A 24,709-nucleotide genomic window follows, 5' to 3' on the forward strand; every position below is an offset into this window, starting at 1 on the left:
GCCTCAAAAATACTCAGCTTTAATCTGTAAACTTGCAAAGAGAGATCCAGGGGCAGAGCAAAGGTGAAGGAGGCACAGGGGCAGGTGAGACATGAGCAGTCAGGCACAGAGCCAGGGAAGATACTAATGGGGACAGATGTGCTGGACAGTCCCTGACTCCTACGTGCAGCAGTGCCATACCCTCCACAGCTGCTCTCTGCATCAGTGCTTCAGCTACACAACCAAATATTCACCATCTGACTGCTCTGGGTAGTGCTCAGGGGAGTGAACAGTGTGCTCGAGGGAGCAACAGAGCTGGGCTGAGCACCAGGGATGTCCCTGAGCCCCACCAGTGCCCAACAGAGTAGTGTTTGCTGGCTGAAGGGTCTCAGGCATCTGGCCTAGAGAAAGTGGGTTCCAGCTGTTATTTGCCAGCAGCAGGAAGGCATAGTTGTATTACATGGGCAGTGATGGGAGAGAAACCCAGCCTGGCCTGGGAGGCAGCAGGACTGGAGCATCACCCCAGGTGATGCCACCATGGGCACCTCCTACATGAGGCTGGAGATTGTTTAATCTGGAGGTGTTGAAAAAAACCCTTTTCTTGTTTAAAACAAACAAACAAACAAACAACAAGAAAAGGAAACCCCCCAACAACAACAAAAAACAAACACACACAAAAACCACAAACAAACAAACAAAAATAAACCACCTCTGATTTCTATGGCTGCAACATGGGGAAAGCCAAGTTTTTCCAGATTGCTGTGTGTACCAGAAGTGCCACAAGCATTGCTCGGATGCTGCCAGGAGAATTTTACTTCTCACACCAGCTGTGTGGGCAGGGAGCAGGTTTGGATGGACTCTTCCCCATCCCAGCCCTTCCCTTGAGCAGAGCCTTTCCCTTGTCCCCCAGATACAATGGGGACTTCATTGCCTTTGTGGTGGCAGGAGGATAAAAGCCATTGGATAAAAGCCATTGGCAGCAACTGCAGAAGTGAGGAGCCACAGCTGAGCGTGGGCATCAGGGTGTGGGGCAGCCTGAGGGGCAGAGCTGAGGTTCCTTGGAGGGAAGTCAGAGCCTGGCAGCACCAGGGACATGGGGGCTGGATCAGACCCTTCCAGCTGGACAACAGCAGTGCTGTGAGCAGGAAGAGCTGCAGGGGAGGGCAGGACTGGGGGCTGCAGGGGGGCTCATCCATGGAACAGCCCCTTCAGCCTCCAAGGGTCCCTCAGTGAGGTGTGTGGCTGTGTCCTGCATCCTGCTCACGTGGTGGAGGTGATGGATCCACCATGGCTCACTGGCCAGGCTGGCAGTCACCACACCACAGTGATTCCCACGATGGCACACAGGTCATTGCTCTGCAGGGCAGCAGAACCTGAATCCTGGCACCAGGACAAGGGCCCTCCTCATGCACTCTGCTCCACTGTACTGTCCCATTCACCCTGGCTTGTCGGAGCCTGGTTCCCTCTAGTGCTTGAGGGCAGGATTGGGCCCTGCTCTGCCTCTTGCCTGGGCCCCCAGGCCTGCCAGCTCCTCTGGGCTACCCTCAGGAGAAGGCACAGCAGCTGGATTTCTTCTTCTGTGACTCGATGTAATCATGGATCTGGAAGCGGGGCTCATCCAGCGGCTGCACCGTGCGCTGCTTCAGCTCCCTAGAGTGGTGGGGCTGTGTTACCCCCTCCCACACTGTGCTGGTGTGTGGGAGGCGGTGGGGCTGCAGGGGACACCTCCCTTGCTCAGTCCCGTGGCCCCAGGTTCTTACTTGGCAATGGCCAGGAAGGCCAGCTCCACGTTCATGCCTGTCTTGGCACTCGTCTCCATGAAAGGCACTCCGTACTCCTGCAAGAGCAGCATGACCCCATCAATGGCTATCCCCAAGATGCCCCCCTGGCCCTCTGAATCTTCCCTGTAGCCTGGACAAGGCTTGAGGGTTATTGCCTCCTTGTCTTGCCCCAGAATTTGCATGCAAGTGACTGCTATGCCGCCCCTGCAAGAGCCAAGCAGGTCTTGGCACTCAGAGGGGATGGCACAGCTGCATGGGAACCCTGAGTGACATGACATGAAATTGTCTGAGGGAGCTTAATTCAGGTTAGACCCTGGCACAACTCACCCTGGCCAGTGATGCTCCATCCTCTGTCCTCACAGCCCTCTCGCTGCTCACATCAGCCTGCCAAGGGAAGGAAAATGTCACCACAGACCAGGCCCGCTGGCACTCTGGGGGATCTGGCAAACCAGCAGTGTGGGGAGTTCAGGGGGCTGACTGGAACAAGGGGCATCATGAATCCAGAAGTGTCCACTGCCCAGAGAATGTGAGATCTGTGGAATATCTGAGACCTGGCGGCCTTAAGGATGTCAGGGGACACCTGGGATCTGGGGACACTGAGGGCATCCAGGACCCAGGGAGGCTCTGGTACCCAGCTGGGCATCAAGTACCCAGCATCATCCAGAATCCAGGAGACATCCAGTCCCAGGGGGAAATTCCGTTGGGCACTGGGCACCCAGCAGCATCTAGGACCCCTGGAGAGAATCTGGGACCTTGTTTGGGCTCTAGGGCTTGGGGTTACCTGAGGTCCAGGGGTGCATCCAGGCCCGGGCGGCCATCCCATAGTCAGCAGCATCCCATATCACAGCATCCCATAGGAGGAGCATGCCGTACCTGGAGCAGCAGCCTCGTGCTGCCACCCGCTGGCTACCGGGAACACTGCCCACTCCGACCCCCCCCAAACCCCCGGGATCGGCTCTGGGCTTGGCTGAGCCCAGAAAGCAGCAGAGCCCGGCGAAGGGTGCAGGCAGAGCTCCATCCCGGCACAGCCACGGGGATGGCAAGAGCACGGCATAGCACAGCAATCCCCAGGGTGGATGGGGACCCTGCACGCACCTTATTGCCCAGCAACATGATGACCACGTCCTTCTGGGCGTACTCATGGATCTCCGTCAGCCAGGCCTGTAGGGCAGCAGGACTGTGTCAGGGTGAGGGGTACTCCTGTCCCTCCCAGCTCAGCCCTCCACCCCTCAGTACTCCCCTCCCTTCCCTCTCAGTCCTCACACCCCCTCAGCACCCCCATCTCTTCCCCACGAGGACAGGGATAATGACTTTTCTTGGCACAGGAATTATTCCAGCATCACAGATGAGCAGTCCTGAAAACGCCCCGTCTCCTGGCTACAGTCCAAGCCATAGTTCACATCCTTCCCAAACCACGTTTTCTCCCTCAGGCATTCACCATATCCTTAAACAAAACTCACCCAGCTGTGCAGCACCCAGCCCTGGATGAGCTCCCAGCTGGCTGGGTCTGGCCAGAACAGCCAGTGCTTACAGGTAAAACAGGCTCCCAGCTGCCCCGAACACCCAGCCAGCGAAGCAGGGCACCCACGATCCCAGTCCCGGGGAGAAACACCCCCAACCCAGCGTGGGACTCACGCGGATGTTGTCAAAGGACATCTTGCTGGTGATATCGTAGAGCAGGAGCAGGGCTGGAGGGGAAGAGGCAGAGGCATTGCTACACTGTAGGGATGTGCTCTGGATAGTCTCCCCATCCCTGCTGGACCCCAAACTCACCTTGGGCATCCCGGTAGTAGGCGTGGGTGACGCTGCGGAAACGCTCCTGTCCTGCTGTGTCCCAAATCTGCTGAGAAACTGCCCTGGTGAGAGCAGGGAGAGCAACCTCCCCAAAATGGGTCTGCTCCCGTGGCTCCCAGCCCTGCCAGATCACCACACGCAGCCTGAGGTGAGTTTCCATCTGAAAATTTCTTCCCCCCTCCCAAAGCTCACCTGCAACTTCACCTTCACACCATCCACAGCCACCACTTTGTTCTGCAGAAAACAAGGAGAGCACATTTATCAGCCCAAAGCATGTCCTGGTGCATGTGCCAGCCAGCCCTGGCACTGAGCTGGCATTCCACAGCCCCTCAGCTGCTCTCCCTGAGGCAGTGGGACGAAGCCAGGCTGCCCGTGGGGCTGAATGCTGAAGCCTCATTGCTACAAACCGTGATCCTGCTTGTTTAACAGCTCCAGGAATATCCCAGAGCAGCAACCCCTTGAGTCAGGGTGAACAGCACAATCAGCTGAGACGAGACATCAAGATCCCAGCCTGCCTTGGATCCAGTGCCTCGTTCATCTCCTACAGCCGGAGTCCCTGTCCTGTAGCTCCTCAGTCCCCTAATGAGTCAGTCAATGACGTTGGCTGTCCAGCAAATCCCAGGAACACTGACCTGCTCTGGCTCCTGCTGGGAAGCTCTGGGATTGCAGCAGCCCCTGAGAAGTTGGCAGAGCTGCAGAAGGGGGGAGGCGTGGATGAACCACACATAATTTTGCATTTATTAATAAAACCTTGGTGTCCTTTTATGTTTGCTCACCAAAAAGCCCTGATCTTTCTGATGGGACTCTTCAGCCCCATGTGCTCAGGAACCACAATTTAGCCTGTTTACAGTAATTTAAGGGCTTTGGATACTACAAACTGCCTGGGCACACACACTGGGTGATTCTGGGTGTCCCGCTCAGGTTTCCTTGCTGGTGGAGCCCTGCTTGGTTCTCAAAGGAGGTAGTAAACACTGAGGTGGAGGGGTTGCATGTAGCACACAGCCATATCCAGCATGGCAGGAGGAAATCTCCTGGGTCAGGATGGTGGGCAGCCAGGCTGGGCTGGGACCAGGAAAGGAGAGGCATTTCCAGCTGAGCTGGGAAGGCAGCTATTGAGGCTTAGGCAATCACTGTTCTCATCTTGGAAGTGCAGGGGCTTCCCTCCAGAGGCCAGAAAAAAGAAAAGCAAAAGCTACTGAAAAGCTATTTTAAGACTCCTAAAGAATAATAATTGGAGTCTAGAAAGAGAAGACCCCTATAAATAATTTCAAACCTGGAATGGTTTGAAATGGAAATTCAGCCCATGTAGAGATGACAGCATTTGAGCAAACAGGCTGGATAAAACAAAAACATGCTCTAGGAGACTGGAGATTACCTAGAGCAGTGAGCCATGAGCTGCTGGAGGGGATACTTGCATGAGGCAGAGCAAGTACCTACAGGCCAGCAACACCTCTGGGGACACCAGCATTGAGCCCAGCAGTGGGACACAGCAGATTTTGCTTCTTTCATGACTTCATCATAAGGACAGGCCTCATGGCCCCCTCAAACCAAACCCATAACCCTGACTCTCCCCTAGCCCCTGATCACCAAGCCCCAATTCCACCAAAAGCCAAACACAACCAGGGCAGCAAAAGTGGCAGAAAACCAGAGCAGCTGCAGCTGTGGGGGCAGAGGAAGCACTGACCGCACTCGACACGTGTCAGTGGCTGTGGGCAGAGCCCTGCCCAGGGACACCCCCATGACTTCCTTCCTGCTTTGCCCTGTGCTGAAAACAGCTGTGTTTCCCTGGGCACCCTTAGAGAGACCCTGCCGCTGAAATTTGGTGAGCAGAGAGCAGCATGGGGGTTTAAGCAGGATCTAGTGATGCTAACAACTTCTCAGCAGCCTATTTTAGCCCTTTCAAAGCATGAGATTACAGCAACCAGTGTTTGTCCCCCCCAGCTGTTTGCTTTGGCCTGCATGGTGGAGCATACTATCTGCCCAGCACACACCCCCAGCCCATGAACACAGCTGGAATGGGCTAAACCTAGACTGTTGGCTGATTTAAAGGTAAGAGGCAACAGTACCAGTGGGCTCATCTGTCTGTTCCTGCTCTCCCAGGGAGGGGTGGAAGGGTTTCAGCAAGCACCTGTTTCTGGTTGGGAGATAACTGGGAGTACAGAGGCAGTAAAATCCCCAGTTCCCCCTCCCCAGCACCCTGTCCTGGCCAAGGTGTGGGTTGAGGGGGGTGAGGGGCTGGCAGCTGTGGTGGTCTCACCCGGTAATCTATGCCCACGGTGGCTAAGAACGTCCCGGAGAGAAAGGCCCCGTCTTTGAACTGGAGCAGGAAGCAGGTTTTCCCCACGCCCGAGTCTCCAAGTAACATCACCTGCAAGATGGGCGCAGGGAGAGATGTCAGCAGGACAAGGAGGGAGCAGCACTCCTGATTGGTGCTGAGCCCTCCCCAGTTCCTTCTCTCCCTTCGTTTCTTTCCTCAGGACTGGTCCTGATGGGTCTGGGAAGTCCCGTGGGAGCTGGGTGTGGGATGGGACCCCTGAGGGTGCAGACAAGTGGTGCCTGAAGGCAGCAGAGCAGCCCGCAGCCATGAAAGAGGGAAAGAGCTGGTGTGAAATCAAGTATTGCAGCAAGAAAAGATATCTCCTAGCCAGCCCCTGGCCATCTCCCAGCCCAGAAGACTCCTAGAGAATCAGCCACAGCTCCCAAATGTGTGGAGCCACCTCCACGCACGCTTTGCCCCTGACCCGGGCGTGCCCAGCCCAGGGGCTGATGCATGGCTTGGGCAAACCCTGCATGTCCGGGACACTCTCCCTGTCGGTGCCTGCTGCGGACACCAAAGCAAACACAGTGCCTTTCCCCTCCTGCTAAGCAAACAGGATCAGCCCAGGCTCTCTAGCCAGACTCAGGCAGGGAGCAGCCAGGACCAATGCTGGGCTCCATAAGCACAGCCTTTCCTGATGCTGTGTGCTTTCTGCCCACCTGCAGCAGCCTGTTCCTGCCCAGCAACCATTAACCCGACTGCATCTGGCCCCTTATGAAAAATAGCAATGAGCAGAACTTCAGCAGGAAGGTCCATCCCTGCTTGCCCACCCTGCCAGGATGCTGGAGCTTGCAAAGTAAATCCCTGCTGCCTCTGGGTCAGGCAAATACAGTGGGACATGGCTACCTTCCACAGGGATGGTGCAGCAAATGCCAAAGCTGGCAGCTGGAAATTATCTGCCTCCTGCTACCATTCTGCTGGTCAAATCCTTCCCTATGGCTTGTGGGGAGCTGGGAACACTGCTCAGTTCTGCCTCCACCTCACGCTAGACCAAGCTGCAAGCTGGTTTTCTCCTTCAAACACGGAAATTGCCCTCCACGGAGAGAAGTCAGAGAGGGGAGGATGAAGGCAAAAAAATGAAAGCTGTTTAGAGAAGGTGGCGGCATGCAGGACCACTTTGGAACCGGGTCAGTGAGGCAGCAGGGAGTGTCAGGGCTGACATCATCAGTGCTGGGCTCAGCCTGGAGCTGTATATTAAATTTTGGAGGTAAAAGGTTCATCAGTCCCACGCCTCCCCTGAGCTGCCTGGATGAGGAAGATGCTTCCTGGGACAACCCTTGCCTGGGCTGGGGTGGGGAAGAGGGGGACACTGAAGAAGGAGGGCTTCCCCCTGCCCCAGGGTCTGGTGGGCGTGCAGAGACGTTCACAAGCAGCATGCTGCAGTGTGGGTAAAGGGGGCCCTGGGCTGGATCTGGGGCTCCACTGCTGCTTCCACCTCGGAGCCCTTGGGGTGCTGCGATGGTCTGGATAGGGTCCTGCTCTGCCCCCCCTGTGTCATGGGGGGCACTGCTGCGGGGCAGCCAGGAGCCCCTTGCCCTGGAAAAGGTCTGATGTGCTCCTAGGGGACAAAGTTCGGCCATGCTCCTCCTCCCGCGGAAGCCCCCCAAAGCCCTGTTCCTGCAAGCTGGACCCTCCTATCGCCACCACCCGGCAGGGACACCTCCGGGGCACAGACCTCCCCCCCGCACCCCGGGGCAGGGACCCCGCCATCTCCACCTCCCGGAGAGGGAAAACCCCAATCCCCGCACCTGCTCCATGGCGGGACTCCCGGGGAAGAGAAGGGCTGGGGGGATCAGCTGGGACTGCCGCCTCCTTCCCCTTCTCCTTCCCCTTCTCCTTCCCCGTTCCGCGGCCGCTTCCTGGGCACGATCTCAGCAGCGGTGGAAGCGGGCGGCCCCCGGGACCCTTCCTAAACCCGTCCTTGTCTCCTCCGAGACGGGGGGCTGGGGGCGAACCCAAACCTTCCCCTCTGGTAGAGCTTGGAGGGTGCATCCCTGCTCCCCCCGCGCCGCCTCGCACCTTGCCGGACAGTTCGTAGTCCCGGGGCAGCGCCGGGGGATCCCCGCTGCTCTTCGGGGGTTCCCCGCTCCCCTCCGGGGTCTCGCTCCCCGCCGCCCCATCGGGGCCGCCCATGGTGCGTCCGAGCGGAGCCGCCGAGTCCCGGCGCCGCAGGGCCAGCGGGAGCCGCGGCCCCACCCGCCTTCCTCCTCCTCTTCCTCCTCCTCCTTCTCCGAGGCCGATGCCACCCCCGAGGCCGTGCCCCGGCCGCCTCCCTGCCCAGCCCGGGCACGGGATGAGGAGGAAGAGGCTGAAGAGTGGAAACCTGCCCCACCGCACCCCCACACCGGGGACCCCGCGGTGCTTGGGTTTGCTAGCGGCTTGGCTGCGCTGGGCGGCGGGCAGAGCCCGGGTACATCCCTCCGGACACACGGGTGAGGAGAGGAGGAGCTGCTCACCCCACAAATGAACAGTCACCCCGTCCCTCACAGAGCGTGGGGCTGGAGACGCCGGTGCTGCCAAATCCCACGCTGCCACGCCGGGACAGTGGGGACGGCAGCTCCCACTCCCACGCCACCAGCCCACCCCAGCGTGGGAGGTTTGCCCCATCTGCTGCAGCCGCAGCCGAGCCGAGCTGGGCCCCGGGTGGGCACCGTGAGCAGGGAAGCCGGGAGGGAAGCGGAGCGGGAGCCGTTAGCCGGAAGCCACGAGCTGTGTCGAGCCGGTTCAGCGGCGCCTGCCTCTCACCCGGGATGGCTGCCAGGCCTCCCGCTCCCCCTGGCTGCTCGCGGCCCCCTGCATCCTACACCAGCCACTGGGGCCCAGCTCATACTGCACTTCATTTGGGAAAAGCCCAAGCATGGGAATGTGGGAGAAATCCTTGGAGAGGCGTGTTGTGTTACCCAAAACCCCACCCCGTAAAACCTCATACAAGTCCATGCACTACAGCTGCCTGTGGTTTTCAGCCTTACAGGCATCTCTTCATATATGAGAGCCTTGAGCTCTCCCTCATCTATTTTCCCTGGAATAGCTCATCTCTCCTACATCAGGGCTAGTCTCAGGGCAACCACCATCCCTGCTCACACCACTGGGATTCAGGGGTGTAGGGTGCCGGTGCAGAGCTATGCCCCTCACTGCTCTCTAGGTGAAGGCCACGCATGGCTGCGGGAGGTCCAGTGGCAGGGATGCCCTCTGGAATGGCATCCACCTCCACACCTGGAGCTGCCGGCTCCTGCACCAGCCAAGCCTTCCTCTGCCCCCCAGGAAATAGAACCTGTATTTCCAGTCCTGTAACTGCGCTCAGACCCAGCCAGGGGATTTATAGGTTATGTGTGCTCTTTGGCCAGGAAAGTGCCCAGAGCTGGAAACACTTGGAGCTCCTGGAAGTGGCTGAGCTTCCCTGCAGCAAGGTGGGGAGGGGACTGGAAGGATATGGCAAACTGTACTGGAGCTCATGGAGTTGCCTGGGCAGGAAAAACGCCTGGCTGAGCATCACTTCCACACACTGGCCTTTGCTCCGGGAGAAACGAGGCAGACAGAAGCTGGCAGAAATCAGTGGTGTGGCTGAACCTCCTCTGCCTGCCCACAGCTCATCAGGGGCACTCTTATCTGCTGGTCCCTGGGGGCCCTAGACCGTCCCCACTGGTGCCACTTTTTCCTGCTTCCTTGGCCTGGACTAAAAAGAAAATTCCTGTGGGTAATCGCATCCCCACAGGTACCAGCCCCTTGCTGAGTTCCAGCCTTGTCACGATGCTGAAGGGGAAGGGATGAGAGTTTCTCTGAAGTAAAGTCCCAAGTACTGTCCCTGTCCTGAGCTCCCCCAGGAGAGGGAACATACACATCAGAGCCACTTGAGACCTCATGGCAGCTCTGCAAATAGCTCTGGATGGCAGCCGAGTGCTTTTCCCAGTCACCGTCACCATCTGCCTGACTTTTCACCAGGGCCCCAGGCTGGACACAGGCAGGACAGAGGCTGGCATCTCCCTGGCAGAGCAGGGCAGCTCCAAGGCAGCTTTCTGTGTGTGAAGCATAAGGCTGCACTCAGACATGGCCCCACCAAGGGTTTTGCAATATGGAGTTTTACCCATCCTTCATCCCTCCCAGCAGTCCAAAGCATGTCAAGAAGCACACAGCCAAACCAAACTCCTCATCCAGCAGCACCAAAGCAAAGTATCCAATTTTTTGTGCTTACCACAGATTCATAGATTCTGATGCCCCAAATAAAGCTGCTCCCCAAGGGTGAGTGCATATCCCAGGGACCAGAGACCGGGCTCTTACCGTAAACCCAATGCCCACGGTGGCAGAGAAGGAGCCAGGAATGAACTTGCCCTGGTCAAACTGGACCAGCAGAGATGTCTTCCCCACACCACTGTCTCCAACCAGGATTGTCTGCAAGGATCGGATAAAGAGGCATCAGTGTGGGTGTAGGTGATGGGGGAGCTGAGGGCCAGACATTTGGGTAGGTGTTCTGGGGGATTTAGCAGCAAATGCAGCAGGATTTGAAGGAAGCACCCAGTCCTTGGATCTGTCATGTTTGGTTCTGCCGCTTGCCCAGAGAGGAATTTCCACCCCTTTGTCCATCTCTGTAATTAATGAAATGTGCTATGGAATGAGCTTCAGGCCTGAAACCCACTCTATCCTGTCCAAGAGGGTGGAAATGGGAGGGAAAGCAAAGCACAGCCTGTCATGGAGAGTGAGCAGGAGAGATGCTCCTACCCCAGCTCGGGAAGCTTCCTGGCAGAAGCAGCCTTGGCTCACACAGACCTCTTGGAAAACCTTTTTGGGGGAGGACTTTGGAGTCACTGGATTAATTCCAAAACTGTTTAGTAAAGAGAACATCTCCTGTGGCTGCTGCACACAGCTGCTGCCACAGCCACACAACCTCGCCAGGTAACTGAGATGGTATTGTGCTGCCTTAATATCATGGACACGCACTCCCTCCTGCAAAGTGATAGGTTTGAAACTGCGGGGTCCCTCTGCCTCTCCAGCCTGCATGGGAAGCCCCAGACTGCTCCCATCCATGAGCAGAAGGAACAAGGGAGTTGTGCTGGTGTCAGAGCTCTCACCTCTTAAGCAGCTCCCACACTGCACATGGCCCCGGTACCCACGCCTTATCCCTGGGGAGCTCAACTTCCCTTTTGCTCCTGCCCGTGTCCCTCAAAATCCCTCACCTAAGGGAGACCTGCAGTGCAAACAGAACCTCCCTTCCCTCTGCTGGTATCTGGGTTTTGTTCGCAGAGCCACTGGCAAACATGCCCATCCTTTCAGGAAACTGAGGCACTTTCAACCCTTTCATAGGACACGAGTTAAATTAAACACTCTGCTACCAGGCTTCTTGCTTAGAAGTGGTTTGGGCTTTGTCTTTCAGGACAGGGGTGTTCCTGAAGCTGCAGTTCTGGCAAACACGGAGTGTTCCCTCTGTTACTGGTCCCCTGCCACCCCAGAGGCTGCAGGGATGAGCCAGCGAGGTGCTGGGACTAAACCTCCCCACTCTCTGCATCCACTTCTGCTACGCTTGGCTGCATCTGTTCTTCCCCTGCTTGCTTTGTGTTTGCACAGCTCCAGCAGCCTTGCTCCATCCTGTGACACCTCAGTCCTTTGTTTCCACCCTGAAGGTGCTTCAGTACCTCCCCAATATGCAGGGGAGCCTCTGTGCACATCTGGTCCTATTCCTCTCCTGTACCAAAGTGCCCTGGGGTGTGACCAACCCCGTCACTACTTCAGGCACTGCACTTCCCCTTGTGAAACACAGGATGAGTGTGAAGAAATGTGTTTAATCAAATACCCATCAGATCAAGGTCTGATTCCATACCCTGGGACACCACGTGGGGTTCACAGCACCATGGTTCCTGTACCCCACAGATCCCAAAGAAGTGGGCTGAAACCAAAAGCCAAGGAGCTTAAGGACCATAAACAATGCAGGGATGTGAACTGGCAGGAAATCAGCATCCTGCCTTGCATAAAGCACCACCACACAACCTGCCTGGAGCCTGTTCATGCCGATGCACTTCAGTGCACTGCTCAGACCTGTGTGCTGAGAGGCAGCAACCTGTGCCCAGATCCACAGCAAGAGATTTCCCCCTCCTCCCTGCCTGGGCTGTTTGCAGATCACTTGTACATTCAGAGCAGCCTTGTGAGCTGGGAGCTTGCACGGGATCTGGGGGAATGCTGGGAGGCAGAAATCTCTAGGCCAGAGGATCTGGGTCACCCCTTTCCTGGGGGAAATTTCCCTGCCCACATACCCCTTGGTTTTTCCCTAGAGCCCAGAACTCTTCCCTGTGTAGAGAGAAGGATATGTCCAGGAGCAGCTGGATAGGAAAGCACTCCAAGAATTCATTACCGTGGGGCTTCTGCACCTCAGTGCTGTATATTTTGGTGTTATATATTTTTTCCAGATAAAATACTGATGCTGGGATGTGCAACAAGACTGGGTGCACCCTGCAGTGCTGTCTTTGGGAGAACTTAATGCAGAGAACAGCATTAATTATGGAGGGAGAAGGGCTGGTTGGAATGAGCACCAGAAAGCCTCCAGAGCCCAGGGTTTACAGAGAACATGTATAAAAGGCAGATTCTTCTATTAATAATTTAAATGGGGTTCATAATAGAGACAGCTCATGAATTGCTTTATGACTTAATAATAACAGTAAAATTTGGCCTGGATCAGACAAAAGATATTCCTAATGACTTTAGGAAAAGCTCATGGGCTCTGTGGAGGGCCAGCACAGTGGAAATCATTGTGTCCTTCCTGGTTACCAAATAAACATAAAACAAGAACAAAACCCGACTATGGGGAAGATGTGGCTAGTTAGCCCTTGAAACCTCGGGCTGGACATGACTGAGTCATGACAGTGAAAAGTCTCCCAGTGACGAAGTTCCGTAGCTGTCCTGGCTCTTTCCCCATCCTCAGCCACAGACTGACCTCCCTCGCATCTTCTCAGCCCCCCGGGTTTTCCCAGTGTACTGAGGGTGTGTGTGGGGGTGTGTGTGTGTGTTTGGTTGGTTTTTTCCCATGGGAAACATGAGTAAAATGTTGCAAGTTTCCTTCTGGTGCTATTGATCCTCTCTGCCTGGTGTGTGGTGATGGAGCAGTGCTTTTCCAGGGCTGGGCAAGGTACAGAGGGAAACCTTCCCGAGATCTGGAGACTCACTTGGTGACAGTCCTATATCACCACTGCTGAGTCTCAGTGTTATCAAAGCAATCCTTGTTTCCAGCTAAAGGAAATTATTTCCACTGAGTGGGCAAAGGTAACTTGACTTCTCTACCACCCCACAGCCCCACAGAAAAGCAGGTACAGCTTGTAACACCCTCCTGAAAAGACTTGTCTGCCTGGTCTGCCTTAGGAGAAGAGCAAAAATCCCTCCCTACACCTTGAATAAATTTTGGGGCTAATTCAGATGTAGACAGATCACTTCCAGTCAAAATCATTGCTGGCTTGGCAAGGGCTGCAGGGACAAGGCAAAATAATTCAAACTTCCCCTACTTGCAAGGACAAGAAACATTTTGGTCTAACCTGCTGAGGGAAGAGAGGTTTTGCATGGCTCTCAAGGCAGTGCAGGGAGGCGATGGCTGCAATTCTGGTGCCAGCCGAGCGGGAGGAGATCTGGGACAGCGTGTGTGGGCTGAGGTTGTCTTCCCAGTTCATTTTCAAGATTTAACATGCAGAATCCAGACCTGAGCTAAATATAGCTAATGGAAGTCTGACAGGGCAAAACCTCAGTCAGGGGATGCAGGGAAGGGAGATGTCCTCTCCACAGGCTCTGGTATTGCTTCCAGGGAACTGCTGAAGCCCCAAACCAACAGGTTTGTGCCCAGGTGAGCAGGATTTATCACAACAAATTGTGGCAAATGTGTACGTGCCCTCCAGCACAGCTGCCTGCAGAGCTCAACTGGGACATGGCACTGGGAGAGGTCTGAGGGTGAAGATGTGGCTGTTTTCAGCCCCTCACCACCCCGCTCTTCTGGCCTCTCAGGCTGAGACTCTCAGTCCCTGAGATTTATTTTTAACCTGCTCTTTATACAAAATTGTGCTGCCTCCCCCCCTCCAAGCAGTACTCTAGGGATGGAGTTGGGCGCTGCTAGAAGCTACTATGTGCCATAGGGACAGCTCAGGCCTGTCCTCACATGCCCAGGCACTATTTCACCATAACCAAGACACTTACACTGGCTTGAGAGAGAGACTGGAGCCCTCTGCTAGCCTGGCTGGGCCTTTGCCTTGACAGAGGCTGTATCTCAGCCCTGCAGACATAAGCTCTAGGGCTGTGCATCAAACAAAACCTGGCTCATGCAGGAGATCCCTGTTTGCAACCCCCTGTTAACACCTTGGATGAACCACAGCCAAGGAACACATCCCTCTCTCTGCCTTTGCGTCTTGTATCACCTGAATGGATCCAGGAATCACAGAGGAGGAAGAATGATTTGGCAAAGGGTCAAACCAACTGAGAGCAGAATTCATCATCTTGTATCAAGCAAAACTTTTCAGGAACAGACAAAAATAAACCTCCGCTGTTCCTTCTTTGGTTAGCTCCTGGCCCATTTCCTCTCCAGGCCTGGGTTCAGCCACCAACCAGAAACCATTTAATTCTTATCTCCAGACTGCAAATCTCTCTTAGGGTTTTTCAGCACATCTGAGATGTGATAGCTTGCTCAGACAGAAGATCTAGTGAGGTATTTGAGAGCAGCCTGGTTTCTGCAAGACAAGCAGCTCAGCCAGAAGAAGCAGAACAATACCAAGGGAAACAGCAGGGAACATGGGACTGGACTGGTCTGGTTATTTGCCTGGTCAGGTCTTCTGCCCAGAGCCTTATTTCACCAATGTCATTCCTTAACTGCTACAGCTCCTTCCTGGAGAAGAGAGAGTTAAGGCTTTGCAAAGAATCAAAGTTTCTCAAGTCACCCCTGGGGGCATGTTCTATGTATTCCATGTACAACAGAAATGAAAGCTGCTAGTAATTGATATATTTCTTCTAATCAAAGGCTGGGCACCTTGCCCTGAGTACAGCAGCATACAGAACAGACTGGGATTCGTGAAAAGGGATTCACAGAACCCCAGCCCTCCTCCTGTGTTGTTCCATCCCTGCTTTTCCTGAGGGTGCCGGTTCCTGCACAGTCACTGGGGACTGCAGGAAAGCAGTGTGAGGACAGCAGGAAGGAGGGATGGGTGGATCTGTCATAAATCAGCATCTCCTCCATCACTCCAGGAGTTGCAGGGCAGCGCCTGACTGCAGAGAGCAAGAAGCCCTGCTGCTGCTGTCCCCGCAGCAGAGCTTGAGCGCCCCACGTCTTGCAGGGACACCACCGACATTGACCACCCTCCGTGCAATTGCAGTTACAAAACACAGTCCCAGGAACACTGCAAAAGAGGATTTCAAAGCAACAAGGGCAGGAATGGACATCTCCGAGGCACGGCTGTTTCATGGTAGGGAAGTCCCGGCTCATTACTTTGCTTCTGGCAAACAGAGCCCCCGAGTTCAGCTGCCCCTGACCCGCCCTGATCCTGCACAGGACAGCAGGAGCGGCTAAAAGGCGACTGCAGCCTGTGCCGCGGGGCTGGCCCCGTTCCAGCAGTCCTGGCTTCCCAAACACGCGGAATCCTGCCACCCCCTGCCTACCATCAGCCGGGATGTGGCTGGGACCGGGGCCAATCCCTGCGGGCCGCCCATCCCCACAGCGGGGAGAGAGCACCCCACCCCACCGCACCGGGATGGGGGCGACAGACGGACCCCACCGGGAGGCGAGGAGCGAGGAAGGCAGAGGGACGTAATTTGTTGGGAAGTTCAAGCAGGAGCCCTGCTCTGTCTCCCCGTTCTACAGCCCCCTCCCCGGTGCCCCCATCCCCATCCATACCTTGTGGAGCAGGTCCTCGTTGTAGCCGTCCCCCCCCGGGCCGGCGGCGCGGGCCCCCATGGCCGGGGGGGGCTTGGGGGTGCCCGGGCCCTGAAGCACCGCGGACAGCGCCCGTCCCGCTCAGCACCGCGGGCAGCGCCCGCCCCGGTTCGGCCCCGCAGCGCCTGCCCGGTGCGGCGCAGCCCGGCCCGCCCGGTCACCGCCGGACAGGCGTGCCCGGTGCTCGTCGCCAGCCCTTGCAGGCTTCCCCCGCCCGGAGGAGGCGGCGAGGGGGGTGCGGGTTGAGGCCGGTCCCGCCCGGGGGCGGGGAGGCGGTGGGAGCGTCCCCCACGCCGGCAGAGCCCGCCGGACTCTCCGCACAACCGCTGGTCTCTCCCCACAACCGCTGGTCTCTCCCCGCCTCCCCATTTCTGTCCGGTGTGATAGAGCCCCCCGACTTTGCAGAGCCCGGGGGTCCCTGCCGTCGCCGCCGGAATCGCTGCCCTTCCTCCCTCCGCTGCGGGGGACACCCACGGGGCACGGCCAGCCCCGGCAGAGATTTTCGGTAGCAGCTCCGATCACTGCCGAGCTGAGAGCACGGAGCCAGGTCCGCTGCGCTGCTCCTGTCCGGATTCCCAGCAGGCTCGCTGGCGCTCAGGAAGCCTCATGCCTGCGCCGACGCTGCTCTGGCTGCCGCCCCTCCGGACTCCAGCCCACGGAGCCCACGGGCAGGGATGAAGCACGGAGCTGAGTGGTCACCGGCTCACCCCAGGCATGGGCAGCAGCTCATGCTAGCCAGGCCATTTCAGCTTCTTTACCAAACTGGTAAAGAAGCCTGGTTTACCCCGGCAAATCCATTTTGGGATCCGACTGCTCTTACAGAGCCCAGTTAGGATCCAGCTTAGAGTAAATAAAAATAATAATAATTAAAAAAAAAAAAAGTTATTAAAACAGAATGAAGTTGTGCCTAAACCTGAAAATGACAGTCAATATCTCATTGAGATCCTTTTCTTTACGAGTCCCTTTAGAGTAATCTGATGTTGTTGATTGCACTGGAAATAAATTAATCTTTACTCAGAGTTTAAGAGAGACTCGATTCAGTCTCCAGTTCCCTCCTTCCAGATCAGCAGATGGCCTCAAGCCAGAGGAACAGACCATGCTTCCAAGAGCCATCTGCACCCATCCGATTGCTGTTTGACTGCCTGGGCCTGACATTGCTAATTATATGTGCCCATTATTTCATCTGACTGCAGAGATGGTTCTGCTGGGTCAGATGATTAGATTTGGAAACAACAGCCAGAAAAAAATTTGAAAAAACAGTAGGGACAGTGGAGTTCAGGCTCACCTGAGGCAAGTCCTACCCAACCCAGACCATCCTGCAGCCAGACCAAGGCCTCATGAACTGGAAGACAATCAACAGCACAAAAATAAACAGTATCACAAGCCCTGGTGTCTGGAAAATTAACAAGTGGTTCAACATAATGCACACACCCCATAGCAGGCAGAGCCCAGAAGAAGAGAGCAGCAAACCTCTGGGGGGCTTCAACAAAGTCAGGGTAACTCTTAAACACACCAAGAACTCGTCAAAACTCCCAAACTCTCATGGTTGTCAGTACAATCCATCCTGTGGATGGACCAGTGCTCTCATGGCCCACTAAGGATGGAGACTTCATGCCACCATCCTGGGTACATGCTCAGCCTTCTCCTGGCCCAGAGCCGGGGTACTGCCTGACCCCCCAGACCCAGACCTACTGCAGGAGTTGCACGGCTCTGAGTTTGGGTCCTCAGCACCCAAACTGGGCAGGTACTCAAACAAACCTCTCCTGGAATGTGAGAGTGAAGAGGAGAAGCCCTCAACATTCCACTGGGTATGAGGCTCCAGGTCTGCTTATCCCTGGATGGCAATTTCTGGGAGGTTCTTGCTGCAGAAGAACTTCTGGGGCTCTTAAGAGCACTTTCTGACTTTTTAGCTTGAGAAACCTTTGTTAACGACCCGGAATCACAAAGGAGAGCAGGGAGGAGCTGCTGCTGACTGAAGAGCCTCACAGAGCCAAGTAGTCCATTCCCTCTGCAGGCACTGGCGTTGCACCAGAGACACACTCAACCCTGCAGGTTTAACCTCACTCAGGAGGAAGACAATTTTCCTGTCTATCATGATATCTCCAAATGTAATGCAGCCTAATGAGACAACGCAGATTGCTGGCAAAACACAGGCACCAACATGCCCTGGCCCTGCTCCAAGGGTTTTATCCCACTTTATTGTGCTGGAGGACCTGACCCATCATAGATAAGTGATAAGAGCAGCTTTATCAGAGCCCAGCAGCCCAACACGTGCATTACTGCCTCCCTTCACACACCGAGGGATGCATTTCCCCACCATCCAGAGCAAACCACTTGCTCCACCAGCCTCTCCGAGACCCAGCAGAGGTTTCTGGCAGCCAGTGAACAGTTTATTGCCCCGAGCAAGTGCTGACCAGCTGAAATCAATGCAGAACAATGAAATCAATGCAGAGCAATGAAATCAGAGGAAATGACCTGTAAACGGCAGGAGTGATTCCAAATGAACTTGCAATTTAGATCCATTGTTTGGTGTTTGCTCGCTGACTGTATCTCTGGAAGCTTAATTGCTTGTGTATTTGCCTTGAGAAGTACAGCTCTAACAGTGGGCTGAGGAGTTTCTGCTTCACCGTCCTCCTGGCCTGCTCCTACTTGTTCTCTGCTGCCTAACCCCATTAACTGCTGTAGTATCTCCCTGGATTGCCTGTACAATACATCTGGGGGAAACTGGAGCCTTGCTGAAGTCATTCCTTTCCCATGAGCTAGGAAGGAATCAGAATTTCATCCTCTGAATCCACTGAGTATGGATTCTTAGTTTCTTTACATTAAATAACCCCTGCCTTGGCCCTTTCTGGCTAAGTCCATCCTCAGGCAGAGCCGAGAGCAAATCCTCCACTACCATAAAGTCGGCAAGTATGTTTTGCCCCATTTACTGGCTTTGCTAAATCGGGAGATCTGGGAACGATCTGGACTTATCTTGGTTATCTGAGATGGCAGTGGAAAGGAAAGATCAGACAATGCCTGCTCAATCAGCCAGCACTAAAGGAACTACATTATTATATTCAGCCTTATCTCCTAAGGACAATTTCACCAAACTTGCTAAATCTGATTGTGAAGAACAGACTGAAATGATTTGATTTTTTTTTTTAAAGGCTCTAGATTAAATAACAGAATCGGGGGTTGGAAATATCATTGAAGTCCAGAGGAGACAGGACACTGGAAAGGCTCAGCTGTGGTGGTGGGTAATACAGTGGGATGAGAACAGGGGAAGATCTGCTCTTGCTGGGCCCTGAACCAAGGAGATTGTCTTGGTTTGAAAAGACAGGTGTCTGCTAAGGAGAGGCAGGCCTCTCTAGGAAATGAGGAATTCAAATCCTTCCCTCCGTGTTATTATAATTTGGAAGATTAAAAAAACTTTTCAGTCAGAGCTATGGGGAAAAGGAACAACAGTACTTTACTAGTAAATATAACAGGACAGACAAAAAACAACAGCAATTATAATAATAGTAAAACAGAACCAAGAACCCCGAGGGCAAACGGTGCCAGAGAAGCCACAGCGGCTGGACCTGGGCTGACCCAAAATCCAGCAGGACAGCGAAGAAAACTCCGAATTCCTGGGCGCTCCAGCAGATGGTAGAATTCCCAGGACTAGACTCCTCCGTTAACCGTGGACTCCAGGCAGCCAGCAGCCGCCCGATCCATGCTCCCCGGAAGACTGAGAGCCGTGAGCCCACCACCCTCAGCTCTCTCCGGGAGCTTTCTCCCTCCCCCAAAACTAAGTGATCAGCTTCCTTTGTCCAGGTTAAGCACTCTCTAACTATCAGTATTTAGTCTCCTAGCAACTTGTGTGTGTGGGGGGAATTCCACAGGAAACTTAACCCTCAACAGAGATGCACGCACTGATTGACTCAATTACTGCCTGTCTCAGGAAGGCTTTGAGGCTTTTTCTTAGGACCAGCCCCAGAGAGTAAACCCAGAACTAGAGCAAAGGCAGCATCTGATGGTCGGGCAGTGTCCCGTTGCGGCTGGGCAGGACCTGGGAGTGCTGCCCAGGGGCAGGCAGGGGCTGCACCTCATCCCAGGTGTCACCTCACCTCATCCCCTATCCCATCCCCACACCACATCATGATGGTGCTGCTGGGGCTCTGACAACACTTTTCTCGCTGATGAGTCCACCAGGACACGCGAGGGTGCTCACCGCAGCCCTGCGGGCAGCACAGATGAAGAATAAAATTGATGTGCTCCTGTCGGTGTGCATCAACGGGATTCCTGAGAAGTATTCTAGCAATGCTTCTTGTCTCACAGAGCAGCCTTGCCTTGTGCTTCCCGGGTCTTTTTCTGCCTAAAGAGAGGTCTTGGCTTGCGGGATCCTGCCACAGCCCCCCAGAGACACTGGTCCAGAGCAGAGTGCCTTCCCCTGCCCTGTGCAGGGGGCTGTGTTTATCCTCCCCCCCCCGGGCTTCTGGAGCACCTCAGCACCGTGCCCTGGCTGGAGGGTGTTGGGGGGGTGGGGGGGGGGAGGTGCTCTCTGCACATCTCTCCCCACTTTAGGCAGTGTGATTCCTCATTACACTCTGTTGCACTGATTTGTGCCTGAATTGCTCTACTCCCTTTCTGGTTTTGCCTTCCAACTGACACTCCCTTTAATAGGGATAAACATCACAGATCCTCCTGTGACAGACTTCTGTGTCAGCACTCTGGGGTTCCTCATTCCTGCCTACTCTCATCTTGACCTTCCGCTTCAGGAGGGTGTTCACACACTGCTGTTTGTTTGGGGCTGAGGCACTGAGCTGGAGCCATCCCCTTTGCAAACCCCTCATTGACAGCCCCTGGCCAGTGTCCCACTCAGCCAGGGCCCCTTCACACGGCAGGTGGGAGGAGACATATGAGAGTAAAACCTCATGTGGGGGTTGCAGTGCTGATGTTGGGTGGCTGTAAATCACTGCTGTATCCTCAGGGGATGGAAGGAGATCTTCCCAACGGGTCCATCAACAGAGGTTGACCTCCACCCACGTTATCCCAGTGCCTGCATCCCTGCTCTGGCCAGGCCCTCTCAAAACTCCCCAAAATCCTTTGGTTTCTATGCAGGGGAAGGGTCTTTGGTCCCTGCTGGGATGGGCATCACAGTGGAGGAACCTGCTGCATTTTGGCATTTTCCTGGGAACCCAGTGACTATTTCAGAGAAAAAGCAGAGTCTCTGTCATGGAACACCCCAGGGTGAGTCATGAGCCCTTGGTGAAGGGGAGGAAGCAACTATCTTAAGAAGACATCCAGGGTCTGTGGGTAAGCACTACCCTGAGAAGCAGCAGGACAAGACGGCTTGGAAAACTCTTAGGAGTTTTCCACATGTGCATGTGGGTCTGGCTTCATCCTGGAGGATTTTTTGTGAAAAACCACAGGGAAAATTCCACCTCAGGAGCAAGAAGCTGGAAAATGAGGATTTTCTTGGTTTGGACCCTTTTCCTCGTGAGAGCCACGAGCACAGGTCAGGCAAATCTATACCAGGGGTTGTGGAAGAGCTGTGGAGAAGCTGGGGCCGAGGCAGGCAAGGAAACTCACTGTGGTCATAGCAAAAGCCCAGATGATCCCAAACTTTTCCTCTGGCAGTTACAGGGCATGATCTCTGAGATTTGCTTGTTTTGCCCATGTGAATCCTGGGAATAAGGCTTCTCTCTCTCTTACTAACATACATCCTCGATGGGGGCTCTTTTTTAATAACTGGGGACATCTCACCTCACCATGGCTCACTGGCATACTGGGTGCACAGGCACAGCCTCTCTCAGGCTATACCCCCAAAAAACCTGGGCTCAGATCCATGGTTCCCTGAGGCAATGCCAGGGTGGGTTTACAGCACCTGTCTCTGTCTCCTGCAGGTGGCAAGGCAGTGACAGGCCCCAGGCTGGTGACAGTTGAGCAGGGCAGCTCACTGTCAGTGTCCTGCAGCTACAAGCCACGCTACAAGCTCAGCTCCAAGTACTGGTGCCTCAAAAGCTCCCTCTGGTATTGTTTGACTTACATCGTCCGAACCAATGGCTCAGAGGCGACAGTGACACGGGACAGGGTGTCCATCAGGGACAACCACACAGCAAATTCATTCACAGTGACACTGAGCAGTGTCACACCAGGGGATGCAGGCCAGTACTCCTGTGGGGTGAAGAAGAAACTGGGGATCAACCATCAGCACAGGATCAAGGTGATGGTCTCTACAGGTAAAACAGGGCTGGAAGCAAAGCTGGCATTAAACTTGCCCCTTTTTTTCCTCTTCCTCCTCTGCAGTGCTCAGGGCATTGTCCAGACACCTCCATATCCACCCTCTTCACCTTCATTGCTGAAGTCTCAGGACAGAGACTCCTGTGCAGGGTGCAGGACAGGGTGTGTGGGGTGGGTCCTCACTTTGCTCTGACTCTGTTTTCTCTGCCAGCTGTTTCAAACACAACTGAGGACAGCAACGTGAGCCCATTGACCACCAACCCTCTGTGCCCCGGGAACTGTGGGGAGCCTTCAGTGCTGTGAGTCAAGACCCCAGCAGCATCCCCTGGCCAAAACCTTCTTTTCCTATGCATATATCTCCCAGCCTTGAGTCCCCAAGGAGCATCCTGGGGGCAAGCAGGGCAGCTGGCAGACATGCAAGTGCCCCAGTCCCCATCCTAATTCCCCAGACCCTACTAAAGCTCTAGCCCTTCTCCTTCACAGGTCCCAGCCCAGTGTCATCTACTTGCTGCTTCTGCTCAGCATCAAGGTGCCCATGGCACTGGCCATGGTTTGTGGGGCAGGCTGGCTGAGGAGCCAGTGCAGAAACCGTGACCAAGAAAACCTGCAGCCCTTGGAGCCGTGCAGCAGCACCAGGGCACGGGGCTGCCCACTCATCCCAACCACCTCCAAGCCCCAGGGATGCCCTCCTGCCCCCCTAGCCCCCACCCTGCTGGGGCCGTGACACCCCTCATGGCTGCCTCTGGAAAGCCTCGGCCCCTCCTGGCAGCCCCTGTGCTGGAGGGGGAAGCGTTTGGGATACAGAGCTGTTGAGCTGTCTGTTGAGCTGCAGCTGCCAACTGCAGACGATTTTGCAATAAAGGCTGGGTATCCTGCAGAGCCTTGTCTGCTTGTCTGTCTGTCTGTCTGTCTGCTCCTTCCATCAGCTGCCAGCACTGCCCAGGATGCCCGAGGCAGCAGATTCTGCTGCACATACCTGTGTGGGGACATGCTGCATTGTGGCTGGGTCAGGACATGGCATCACAGGGGCTGTGCAGACTCCACCATGGCCCAGCTGAGCTTCCTCATGGGGAGAGGAGCCCTCAGCCCCAGGAGCCTCAGCCCTGCTACCTCTGCCTGATCTACCAAATGCCCATCTCCAGCTGAACAATAGCCACAGAAGACTGTCCTTCCACAACTCTGCTCCCCACTCAGCAACTGCAGGGATTGGGGACAGAGGGGGAGGCCTGGAGGGACCTGATCAGAGCAAGGGGCTCCTGAGCTACAGAGGGGCTGCGCTAGGAACAGCCTGGGGAGACGTGCTGACAAGAGAAGTGGGTGCTCCTGTCCAGCTGCACCAGGAAAAGGGGCAGGGGTTACCCATTTCATTCCCCTGGGAAGGACAGGATGGCCATGCAGGAGCACTGCCCAGCCTGGAGGGCTCCTGTGGCCCCTGTGCCATGCTGAGCTACCTCTCCGGCTGGATGCCCTGCCTGTCCAGAGGGACTGGGCAGTGTGGCAGCGAGAGGCAGGCTGTGTCCTGACATGGAAGCCATGCTGGAGGAAGAAAGGAGAGACTCTGGGAAAGGGCACATGGGACAGCGCACAGCAAGTGACCAGGAGAAGCTGAAACTCTAGGAAACAGGAAATGCTATGAAATGCTGAATTTCTAGCAGTAATGGAGGTGGTACCAGAGGCAAAAGAGGAAGCGAAGCCCAGGAGGCACAGTGAAGAGGAGCAGCAGGGCTTCCCTGACGTGTACATGCGGCTTCTGCTGGTGCTGGCCTCGGCATTGCCAGGTAGGGCTGAGTGGACCGTCGGGGCTGGAGCCCCACGCTGGATCCACCAGAAGAAGCAGGAGGTGCCGGTGCAGCGGGGGCGCTCCTGCGGGTCCGTGTGTCTCCACGTGTTCTGGGGCAGTGACAGGGCCCTGCACTGTGCAGAGAGCCCTGAGGGAAACTCTGTCGGTCACCTGCAAGTACCAGCCCGGCCGGGAGACGTTGCCGAAATTCTGGTGCAAACCGAGTATCTCTGCTGGTGCCACTTACATCGTCAGCACCTCGAAATGGCAGCCCGAAGTGCGGCAGGGATGGTTCTCCATTCTGGACAACTGCGTGTGCCAGGCATTCAGGGTGACTGTGGAGTATCTGGCCAAGGAAGATGCGGGCATGTTCCTCTGTGGGATGCGAAAGGGATTTTTCCCGTTACATGAGAGAGCTGATGTGGAGGTTATCAAAACCCCAGGTCGGTCCCTGAACGTTTCCCCTATTCCAACAGTGATCACCACGTCGGGAGACCGGGGCCAGACTGCGTGACAGGAACACGGTGCCCGTCTGGCACCCGCTGCGTCCATCCTTCCTCCGCATCTGCAACCCCGACGCTCTCGCCGGACGTTCCTCAGGAGACCGGCTGCGCTTTCCGCCACTTCCCAGTGCTGGCCGGGCCGCAGCTGCTGGCGCTGCTGGCCATGAGCACGGCCGTGCCCTGGGTCAGCCCGCGGGACCCCACGGGCCCGGCCGGCGCCGCTCGACCCCGGGCTGGCCCGGTCCCGACGGCACGGGCGGGGCGAGGGCAGCACCGGAGCCCCGCCGGGCCCTTCCTGCTTCCCCCGCCGGCTCCAACCAACGCTCCCGCGCCCCCCTCCCCTCGTCTCTTCGGCGGGCAGTCCCGGGGATCCCCGCCCTCCTCCCCGTCGGGGTGACGGTGCCGCAGGGGCGGGCCGGGCCGGGCTCCGCCGAGAGGAACCGGTAGCGGCAGCACGCTGAGCCCCGG

At 55.9% G+C, this 24,709-nt stretch overlaps 2 protein-coding genes across 4 annotated transcripts; one reads left to right on the forward strand and one right to left on the reverse strand.

The window, feature by feature from the left end:
• Nucleotides 1-15,827, reverse strand: RAB37 (RAB37, member RAS oncogene family). Of its 3 annotated transcripts, XM_040081936.2 has the most exons (10): nucleotides 15,713-15,827; nucleotides 10,147-10,257; nucleotides 5,812-5,922; nucleotides 3,747-3,788; nucleotides 3,534-3,600; nucleotides 3,396-3,448; nucleotides 2,856-2,921; nucleotides 2,088-2,144; nucleotides 1,740-1,816; nucleotides 1-1,629 (listed from the first exon to the last, which is right to left on the reverse strand). In XM_040081936.2, the coding sequence occupies exons 1-10, from the start codon at nucleotides 15,770-15,772 to the stop codon at nucleotides 1,524-1,526; spliced, it is 750 nt and encodes a 249-aa protein (XP_039937870.1). In that variant the 5' UTR covers nucleotides 15,773-15,827; the 3' UTR covers nucleotides 1-1,523. The 3 variants fall into 3 exon arrangements, with proteins under 3 accessions (XP_039937870.1, XP_039937872.1, XP_039937871.1); XM_040081938.2 differs by lacking the exon at nucleotides 5,812-5,922; XM_040081937.2 differs by lacking the exons at nucleotides 10,147-10,257; nucleotides 15,713-15,827 and adding an exon at nucleotides 7,891-8,005.
• A 4,881-nt stretch (nucleotides 15,828-20,708) lies between these two features.
• LOC131378678 (protein CD300H-like) lies at nucleotides 20,709-22,682 on the forward strand. The gene is made up of 4 exons (XM_058422953.1): nucleotides 20,709-20,745; nucleotides 21,622-21,957; nucleotides 22,170-22,257; nucleotides 22,442-22,682. The coding sequence occupies exons 1-4, from the start codon at nucleotides 20,709-20,711 to the stop codon at nucleotides 22,680-22,682; spliced, it is 702 nt and encodes a 233-aa protein (XP_058278936.1).
• The last annotated feature ends 2,027 nt before the right edge of the window (nucleotides 22,683-24,709 follow it).

This window comes from Hirundo rustica, chromosome 18 (genome assembly GCF_015227805.2).
Source record: "Hirundo rustica isolate bHirRus1 chromosome 18, bHirRus1.pri.v3, whole genome shotgun sequence".
Lineage (NCBI taxonomy): Eukaryota > Metazoa > Chordata > Aves > Passeriformes > Hirundinidae > Hirundo > Hirundo rustica.

Excerpts from the sequence above, each read along its gene's own strand:
- RAB37 (XM_040081936.2), bottom strand. The coding sequence starts at position 15,772 with ATGGGGGCCCGCGCCGCCGGCCCGGGGGGGGACGGCTACAACGAGGAC. Across the intron at positions 3,449-3,533 it reads CTACTACCGGGATGCCCAAG|CCCTGCTCCTGCTCTACGAT; the intron begins GTGAGTTTGGGG and ends CTTCCCCTCCAG. Across the intron at positions 2,922-3,395 it reads TGTCCTTTGACAACATCCGC|GCCTGGCTGACGGAGATCCA; the intron begins GTGAGTCCCACG and ends GCTGCCCTACAG.
- LOC131378678 (XM_058422953.1), top strand. The coding sequence starts at position 20,709 with ATGGAAGGAGATCTTCCCAACGGGTCCATCAACAGAG. Across the intron at positions 20,746-21,621 it reads CAACGGGTCCATCAACAGAG|GTGGCAAGGCAGTGACAGGC; the intron begins GTTGACCTCCAC and ends TGTCTCCTGCAG. Across the intron at positions 22,258-22,441 it reads TGTGGGGAGCCTTCAGTGCT|GTCCCAGCCCAGTGTCATCT; the intron begins GTGAGTCAAGAC and ends TCTCCTTCACAG.